Below are 10749 nucleotides of genomic sequence, written 5' to 3' on the forward strand. Positions count from 1 at the left end.
CAATCATCAATTGCGTTTGTACGAAAAATTGTCGTTTTCTTGACGACTTTAATTTAATTTTAACAAAATTTTATTTATGTAGCTGTATATATGGTCATAATATGCAAAGACACATTTAAGTGGTTTAAAATTGAATTAATAAATGTTTCATGAATTTTAAAACGATTTCTATTTAAATGACATTACAAATAAACCAGGATTCGGGTTGACGGCGATTCGCAGAAGCAGCATCCGCGCCGAATTCTGGCCAACATCTGCGAGAGAGTGTGGGCGGTTAGTTAATTGGTACCGGGGTCAAATTCAGATACTTTGAGGTGACCGCCTAACAGGAAGCAGACCATGCCGGACCCGTGAGTATAGTTTATTGTCGGCGGCCATGACCCCCAAATTCCGTTTTCAAAAGTATATGGAAATATGATGGGGGAGGGATGCTTTTTTGTTTCTGAACCCATATTGTAAACGTGCTTTTTATATCACACTTTCACCTATATTTTTGTTGCTTTTTATATCACACTTTCACCTATTTTTTTGTTTAAAGTTTTTACGTCTCGACAACGCCGGAAACAGTTTAATCTTATAGATTATGTATTAAAATGCAAGAAACGCGTCTGTGTAATAAATATTTTGATTGAAATTACGTTTATATTTCTTGATAATGCATAAGTTCAGGTTGCAAATTAAACAAAATTTTATCAGAACTTGCGTGTTTTGTACTTAATAAACAAATCATATTTACAGAACAGAACAGAACAGAACATTTATTTAGATACAAGCATATATACAGCTTATGATCATCAAAACAATCATCATCCATATTAACCTTATGGACGGTTTTGTTCACAAGATATCTGAACTATATTTCAGTTAAACATTTCCTTAAGTTACCTGATGTTACATTAATCTCGTCGTTTTGAAATGCTCACTATTAACTTGTGTCAATTACAACAAAAATGAAATGTTTTGAGGTCAAATTTTCGTTTTAAAGTTTTTAAGGGATCTTTTACTTTAACAGGTTCATATTCCTGGACAAATGGACGACGTGGACGCGACTGACCGGGAACGCCGACGACGACTGGGCGGACCGGCTCAACCACATTGTTACCGTTGTACTTCTGATAGCGTTCTCCGTCTTTGTCGTTGGCGGCTCGTACATGGACGAGAGGATAGCCTGCTGGATGCCCGGAGAATACACGGGTAGGCGAAATGTTAACACTTTTTATAAGAAAACGGTCGATGAAATGTCGTAGCCTAGATGTCATTGCCGTCTGCATCGGGTTCAAACATTTTAAATTTGACCATAATTCAAAAACCGTTTAATCACAGAGAAAACCCCCGAACATGTATGCTAATTGTGGAGTTTTGCCCCTCGTTTGGTTGACAAAACAACAACAACAACAGACATACAGTCGATGAAATAAGTCCACAATCGGACTGAACAGTTTTAGTTAATCTTGTTTTTCAAAGAAAACAGTCGACTCGAATGGCCGATGTTTCGAGATACTGGAACCTATCTATGTACTCATGTGACCAGAGGCAATAGCGAGCTTCTATAATTGTCGAAATGTTATGCCCCTTGTTTGACTGAAAAACAACAACAACAATAACAACAACAACACATACCACGAGAATCTAATACGCACCTCAAAATGCGGTGCTAGTAACCCTTTTATTATATACATGTCTGGTTAAATTATTAAGAAAACACGTTTTAACACAAATCACATGATATATTGATAACGGAATGTTTCGTTTTATGACGTAATTTTAAATAACTATACGCGTATTGATACGTGTTATGACATGACGTCAGCAGAGTGGAATATAGCCGCATTGCATTAGCAGAAACACCGGCAAGTGTTTTTTTGCGATACGTGCTGATGCAGATTTATGCTCAGTAAAAAAAAAATATTACAATTCCTTTCTCCCCCAGCTCACATGGCGAAGTACACAGTGAACTACTGCTGGGTCCAGAATACGTATTTCATTCCCATGGAAGAGAACGTTCCCAAGGGAAATAACCGCGAGCACGAGCTCACGTACTACCAGTACGTCCCCATGATCCTGCTCTTCAGCGCTCTTCTGTTCAAGGTAACTCTTTACTCCGTTCTATAATAAATATATCGTTGTTTACCTCCCCTGGGCTGGTATTCAGTATTGGTCTTAATTGGATCTAAGAACGATGTAGCTTTTGGTACAAAGTCAAATTTCAATACATGCATTTAGGTGTTGATAGTTTACTAGTACTTATCGACTTGAACCAAGCAAGATGTTGGCACAGTTTTCATGCATTAAGGTATATAACCCATAATAATTTAATATTTATGTTATGAGTTAAATTTCTGTTGTTTGGAAGCATGTCACAAGAAGAAAATGCAGCTCCAACCAAAACAATTTTAACAAAAAGTTGTTGTTGTTTTCATTTAAAATAGACTCTTCATCCTTATGTTCATTTTCAACTGCCATGTACAGTGTGTGTATATACCCTGTGATAAATTGCGTCATAAATGCTTCATCAGAAGGCAATACTTTGCTTCAAATTAAGACTTTAAACAAAGATAACTATTTATTCACCATTTTAAATGCAACAAAGGGCATTTACGCCGCTTCCATAACCCTTCGGTCTTTTACTAGAGTTTGCGTGAGAGTTGAGTTTCTTAAAACCATTCGACATACCTTTTCACAAAACTGCTACTGTCGAAACTTTGTTTTGGAAACCGGTTTGTCGAAGTGTCTGCGGAAACTAATTACCTAATCAAACCCCGGCAATGAAACAAAGGTGGGGCTCTTAAAGCAGAATAGACTGCCCTTTGTTTCTTTTAAAATGGCGAAGGAAAAGTTACCTTTGTGTGTTTAATTCGAAGCAAATGTTGCCTTCCGACGTAGCATTTATGACGTAATTTATCACGTGGTATATAACAAAGTTATTTAGCAATGTATCTTTGGTCTTATAAGAAAAACATTGTAGGCAAAAATACCTTTTAAATGAAACAAGTGTATACCAATACATGTATATGGGTCATAATTTAGGAAACAATTTTAGGCATTATAGGAGCGCTTTCTTACCCATATGAGAGAGTTTCAACATATAACTGATAAAAGCTTTTTCATGGGTCGCATAACCAAAAGTGTCAATGAACGCAGTTCCGGTACTTTTAAAATAATACGCATGCTTGTCTTCCGAATAACTTTTTTTATGATTAAGCAAATAAAAATTCTTCATTTTACGCAGCTTCCCAGTGTGGTATGGCGGGCGTTTTCTGGGTTTTCCGGTGTGGACATCCGGAAGTTGGTCGAGATGACGGCTGAAGCGCACTACGTAGATGACGCCAAAAGGGACGCCAAGATAGAGGAGGTTAATAAAAATATCAAAAGTCATTATTGACCTGTTGGACTGGTATGAATGTATATATGTAGGATAATGTTTTGTTTCAGTGTAATATCACAATTTATTGTATATACATGCCTTCCGGTTTTTATTGGAGTCACCCTGTGGTCGGTCGGTCGGTCGGTCCGTCGGTTTGTCGGTTTGTCGGTCGGTCTGTTGCAATTTACCTTGTCCGGAGCATAACTTAAAAACTACTGGATGGAACTGGATTAAACTTCATACAATGATAGAGCATAATGAGAGGAAGTGCAGTGTATAATAACCATAACTCTATTCTTGCTTATTACAGAGTTATTGACCTTTGTTACTTTTTTGTCCGGAGTTTAACTTGAAAAGTACTGGATATAATTCATTGGAACTTCATACAATGGTAAAGCACATTGAGAGGAAGTGCAGTGTTTAAGAACCATAACTCTACTTTAGCTAATTACTGAGTAATTGCCCTTTGTTTTGCTTTTTTGCTGTCTTTCAGACATTACCTTGCAAACTACTAGATGGAATTTATTAAAACTCCATACAATGGTAAAGCACAATGAGAGGAAGTGCAGTGCACAAGAACCATAACTCTATTTCAGCTAATTACAGAGTTACTGCCCTTTGTTACTTTTTTTCTTGTCCGGAGCATAACTTGAAAACTATTGGATGGAATTTAATAAAACTTCATACAGTGATATATCATAATGAGAGGAAGTGCAGTGTACAGGAACCGCAATTCTATTTCAGCCAATTACAGAGTAACTGCCCTTTGTTACTTTTTCTTGTCCGGAGCCTTTTTCTGTTGTTTTTTGTCAAACTTTTGTCTGGACAGTAACTTGAAAACTACTAGATGGAATTTCATAAAACTTCATACAATGATAAATCATAATAAGAGGCATTGTTCGGGGGTATTAATCACCTTCAGTGATAGCTCTAGTTAGAGAACCTTACGCCATTCCAGAAAAATAACATTCATTTGTTAATATTGTGTCCCGGCCCTGTTCGCGCTGACGTTTGATTCGGACTTGAGGCCGGGCGTAAATTTCAAAACAATAAAATATCAAAAATATAAAAAAAAAATGATGCATTGAAATATCTCTTTAATACATCGAAAGGCATATTATCAAGTTCGTACAAAAGCATACGTCATAATCCTGGTAATTTCCACATTGAGGGTATTTGATGATGTCCTACTATTGTCATGCCTATTTTTCGGATAGTTCAATACAATTATTGTAAAGCAGAATTAGCGTGCATCGAATTATTGTAAATTGGACCTTCTTTCAATGCTGTTTTCTCTCTGAAATTGAAACCTTTACATGTTGTTTCATTCAGATTGTGTGCACCATAGACCGTTGGCTCGAGGGCAACCGACAATACCACTGGAACTGTCTTGTGCGCATGCGCCAAAAACTGTCACGCCTCTGCTTCTGTCTGAATCGCCGCGAGGGAACTTATCTCACCGGTATTAGTCTATTACGCTGCGTTTTCAGAAAAAGTCTTCTAAAATACAATACAACATTAGACCATTTGACACACAGGAATCACAAAGGCATTCAAGAAATAGTTTTTCAAAATTAATTTAATAAATCTTTTTTCACTATATCAGCTAGCACGAACATATCTATCGGCGTATATAACGCTTGTATTATACAAGCTTCAACGCATGGGATGGAACTTAGGTACGTTTTGTAAAATACAAAATGCAATTACTTGCCATGCATAGGTACGTTTTGTAAAATACAAAATGCAATTACTTGCCATGCATTGACTCTGATTTTCAATCCAGCATAAAGAACAAATTGCATGTTCTGCTTGCCATGCCATGCTATATGACACTTATATTCAAAAAAGTGACTTAATTTATTCTCTCACAAAATGATCATGTTTTATTTCTTTTCCGTCAGGCCTATACCTTATATCCAAGCTGATGTTTTGTGTCAACGTGGTCTGCCAATTCTACATACTTGACGCTTTCCTGGGTGGTTTCTACAGTTACTGGGGGATTGAAGCCATCCGCACCCTAGCAGTGGAGCACCAACTGAAGGAGAGCCGCCGGTTTCCACGGGTATCGCTTTGTAGCTTCAGCGTTCGTGGCATACAACAAAAGGTTAGTCAGTTGCTTATGTGATTAAGGTACGCCACTGATAAAAGCCGTCTACATCCAAACGGGGGAGACCCCCTACAAATGTTCATGTTGCACGTACCTATATAATCAAAGGTCAGTCATTAGGCTATTTAAGCCAGGTTTTCACATTGTGAAACGGCGTCAAACTATGAAACTGAAAACCATTAGTGAATTCATTGTCATATCATCATGACAAAACTTATTGTATAGAAGACTCAAGAGTTTATGGAACCCTTTCATTGGATTGCGTTTTGGATCCCTAGGGTCAAGGTCAGTGTTATTAAAAATAAAAAAGTTGAAAGTGAATAACTTAGGGTTGTAATATCTTGACTAAACTTGGTATTTAGGAAAGTTTAAGGAGACATTTCATGAGATAGCGTTAAGGGCACCTGGGGTCATGGTCACTGTAATAGTGTAACCAAAAGATAAAAAAAATAGGGTTGACATATCTTAACTTAATTTGATATAAAGGTAGAGTTTATTGAGACCATTTATGGGTTTGCATGTGCCCCTAGAGTCAAGGTCAATGTCGCTAAAACTCAAAATAGAAAAAAATGTTGAAACTAGTTTTAGTTAGGGTTGATAATATGGCTGCCATTAATAGGGCATATCATACTTTACAAACATATCTTGTTAATTGTTATCCATTAACATATTTAGGTCTATATTTTTAAACGAAACATTTGCTACTGCCTCATTTCCAGGATCACACAGTGCAGTGTGTCCTTCCCCTCAATCTATTCAACGAGAAGATCTTCCTGTTTCTGTGGTTCTGGTTCGTCTTTGTTGCCATTTCAACCGGCGCAAACCTCATGTCCTGGATCTGGCACCTCATCGTCCGCAGAAATCGGGTCTCCTTCGTGAAAAAGTACTTGAAAATCAAGGGCAGGTAGGTCTTCGTCATTCGTTTTACCATAACACATTTTCGAAGTCCCATTATACATGTTCAATGGCTTCGTTCGGTCGCGTCAAATTAGTTTCACACTTTAGTTTATTTAAAGATTGACTTCGTTTAGTGTGCGTGTATTCTATCCAGAGCAAGGGCGGATCCAGTACTTGACGTTTGAGGGGCGTAACTTGAGGCGCAACCTTTCGACATGCGCGATTCCCTCAGAACCGAAAGTTTATGACATAAACTCTTTGCATAGATGATTGGGGTTAATCCCTCAAGTAAAGTTAAACAATTTGTATTCGGAAATTGCGCTGAAGTATTTTATGAAACCAAATTCTCCCATAAAAATGTAAATAATGTAAATTGGTCGATTTAAAAGGGAGGGGGTCGGTGCCTTCTAAATTCGCTAGTGCAGATTATCAGTTGTAAACAGATTCTTAATCTACTCTCTAAAGAGAAACCCCACAGCAGTTATATTTAAAAAAAGAAGTAAATTGCTGTTCCCTTTACCAGATTACAAACTACGACCGACAAAAGCCTGTGTACCAAATTCGGCAATTATCTGCGCGACGACGGAATTTTCCTTCTCCAACTTCTCGCCCGGAACTCTAACCCACTTCACGTGACTGACGTCATAAACGGCCTTTGGGACCGCTTCCTGGAAAAACCCATCTCAAAGAAAGTGCTCGCTGACCTACGTCCGCCAAATGTACAGAACAACAACAAGGGGGACAACAGAGCTAGTTATATATGACTTGTGTAGTGGACTATAGGTGCATCAGGTATACAGTTGTGAAATCTGGGGAAATCAATTGCATGCAGAAATAAATGAAATGTATAACAATGAAATTTGCATTTTGGTAAAATTGTGTCAGAAATTTTTAAAATTTATTTTATTTTCGTAGATTCAGATCAATTTATAATAATAATAATAATAATAATAATAATAATAATAATAATAATAATAATAATATCGATTTTACATATTGATTTTAATGTGTTTTTTTGTATATTTTTAAATCTGCTACTAACTATATATATTTTTATTTATTCATTGCTTTTATTCATGGCTTGAAATCAGCAAATAGGAAATGTACTTGTACAAACTGGTTATGGGGCAATTGTGTATGAAATATAAAGGGAATGAAACAATTCACGCATTTTACCACATTAACTTTTTCCCTCTCTTTCTCTTAATAACATTGAGAAAAACAACTTGATCTTAAAAGTACTCGCCCTTGGTTTTAAAATGCACTTTTGTATTACGAAATAAACTGTGGCAAATCATAAGGAGTGTTAAAACTATGATACTGATAGATGGAGCCCTTAACCAAATGCTGATATTTGTTGAAATGAAAAAAAAAAACAGTGTACATTGACAATTTTAGCAAGCACGTTGTTTTCACTCCTTAAATGTTTTAATTTTAATGCTTCTGATCTAAAGTCGAACAACTGTAAGTATTTTATTTGCTTAAATCATGTGTTAATTTGTAAATAGATGTTTTTCTCTCCATTAGTTTAATGCAAAGTCGTTTCTTTTTAAGTTACAATATCTTATTCTTGTAAATAACTTTGTTCATGCATTTCATGAAGTGGTAAAGTATATGCAGCTATACAGCAGATTGATTAAATATGAAATTATTCATTGTCAACTTCGTGTACAGAAAAAAGTGTATCATTAAAATTAGTTGAAAAACATTGTGAGAATCATTTTTCTTAAGGTTCAAGTGTTGAAAATGAATATTCTTCTCTGTATGTGTATATTAGTGTTCATATTATTTACGGTATCTTTTAAAAACTTATATAGACTTATATTTACTTTTCCTCCAAATGTTTAAAAAGCTCAAATGTTAGAAAATAAAGATGAAAACAAGGTTTGACTCAATTTTACTTGTAACTTATTTTAAATATAACCGGGCAATAGTCCCCAAAAGAAGTTTGTCTTGTATTTCTGTATTAACTAAAGCCATACCCCCCTACACACACTCCACACCCCCCCCCCCCCACACACACACCACGCAAGCACGCACGCACACACACGCACACACACACACACACACATACACACACACACACGCCCATACGCACGCCCATACACACGCACACACACACGCACACACACACACACACACACGCGCGCGCGCACGCACGCGCACGCTCTCACATTCAAGTACGCTCTCACACGCAGGCATGTATGCACACACGCGCGCACGCACACAAACACAAACAAACACACATGCACGCGTGCACAGCCATTGTACACACGACAGAGACATTGAGTGCGGGATATGGTAGCTATGTTGGCTTCTGCATCATGGGCATTGAATGCATCTCCGAAAGTTGCTTGTACGCACAAAAAGCTTTGATTGCGTGGTAAAGTTAGGAAAACAGAATAACTCGTTATGGATTAAAACAAACAATACGTTGATTAACAAAATTTAACATTTTACTGCACTAAAAACATTTACTTTAAGATCATCATTTAAGCCATTTGGAAAATATATTTTATTGTAGTGTGTGTGCGCGCGCGTTCGTGTGCGTGTGTATGGGCGTGCGTGCATGTACGAGTTTGTGTAAACTACTAGTATAACAACCCTAAATAAGATGAGATAATAGAAACAATTCAATGTGATCATTTATTATCAGTGCAAACGCAAGTATTAAACACAAATACGATTTACCACAACTAATAATATTGTTTTAATATGCCTTTAAGATTGAATAAATATCGAAAACAATGGTTCTTATGAAGGATACCGAGTTTAATTTGAAAGAAATGTGCATAAAACACGGTATTTCTACCTTATGAGACCATAGTAAATCCTTTAGCATTCACCAAAAAAATAATCATTTTTGCGCTTTCTACTATTAAATAAACAGTTACAATCTTGTAATCAGTGAATAATATTTTGCATGAATTTATTATTTAGTAAGAAGTAAGGGTTTATCAGTCAAAATTGATGTTTGTTATACATGGGAAATAGTTTCACTTTAAAATTTTAGTGTGTTTTAAATTAACGCCAATGTAACATTCAATTTTGACACCGTTATATATTGACTATATGAGTCATTTTCTTTCTGTTCAAAGCATGACCGATCATTTTTTAACGTCAAGAACTGACCATCCCCCACCCCTCCCCCAACCGTTGTGTAACAAATGACCCTCGTTAAAAGTTGTTCAAGAGTTATATTCACTACCAAACTTAGTCAATAATATGGTTACCCCTATTAGTGGAATTTATTAATTGTATACTAGTATGTTTTTATTCAACGATAACCGATTGGCTACATCAAACTTAGATTAAAAAACACTGAACTCTATAGTCGCGTATTTTATAGATCTGTATATAATTACATTTTTCTTCGATAGTAACATACAGAAGTAAACTTAGATGATTTTAGGGGGGGGGGGGCGGTTGCAGCCTTGATCCGTTTGTGCTTATTATGACAATGCAGATTTCTGTCGATTTTCACTTTTTGGTTTGTATGTTATATTTTGTAAATGAAATGAGTGTCACACACTTGATTTACTATGCTTTGGCTTAGTTTAGAGCCCTATAACTGCAGATCTCTACTGATACTTATAAAAGAAATTGGTAACTAATAAAGTAGTAAAACTGTTGATTGTTGTGTTATTACCGTAGATGAATATATAAAAAACAAAGCACTAATCAGCATAGTCCCATGACTTGAACGATTATTGATGTGTATTATCAAAATATTATGATTCGGCAAATGAGATTGCTTAATAATTTAGAAAGCCTCTCATTAAAATAGCCACCAGATTGAAGTCATCCGTTGATTTATAAAGCTGGTAATTCAGCGCCCGTCTTGTGGAATTAGATATTTTATACAACAACAACAAATGTCCCTAACATAAAACTGATCAGACACTTGAAGTCGGTAAGGTACACTTTTCTTGATATCAGACGATTTGAAATAAAACATTGAATACATGTCTTTAAAAAAATCAAAAATTAAACGAGCATTATTTTTTTTCAAGAATTAAAGAAAGGCGCACTTTTTTCAGCGAAACACGACGCCGTTTTTCCCGCGACAAATGACGTAATAGACGAATTGAAAATAAAAAAAACCCGTTAAACAAGGGAGAAAAATATATATGTGCATGAACATTTTCACAAGACGCACTTGCGGTTGAAATTTCATAGCGGTAAACGAAGAATCGATGAAAATATCGGTTATTGTAGCTGGAACGCAAAAATATGACAGACGTCTCAAAATTGACGTCAGTGGCATATTTTGAAGACTCGTAGATTCAAAGCTGTTCCGAATATTGAAATGTAAAAACAGTCCCTCACTGGGCATATGCTCTTATATTCGTATACCAATTTTCAGACATTAACTCGA

The 10749-nt window shown here is 36.0% G+C and overlaps 1 protein-coding gene across 1 annotated transcript; it reads left to right on the forward strand.

Moving 5' to 3' along the window:
• The first annotated feature begins 280 nt into the window (after positions 1 to 280).
• On the forward strand, positions 281 to 8159 carry LOC128246555 (innexin unc-9-like). Its single transcript, XM_052964816.1, has 8 exons — positions 281 to 350; positions 1013 to 1194; positions 1931 to 2088; positions 3230 to 3352; positions 4697 to 4826; positions 5269 to 5471; positions 6194 to 6378; positions 6895 to 8159. The coding sequence occupies exons 1-8, from the start codon at positions 340 to 342 to the stop codon at positions 7133 to 7135; spliced, it is 1233 nt and encodes a 410-aa protein (XP_052820776.1). The 5' UTR covers positions 281 to 339; the 3' UTR covers positions 7136 to 8159.
• The last annotated feature ends 2590 nt before the right edge of the window (positions 8160 to 10749 follow it).

Source organism: Mya arenaria, chromosome 9, assembly GCF_026914265.1.
Source record: "Mya arenaria isolate MELC-2E11 chromosome 9, ASM2691426v1".
NCBI lineage: Eukaryota > Metazoa > Mollusca > Bivalvia > Myida > Myidae > Mya > Mya arenaria.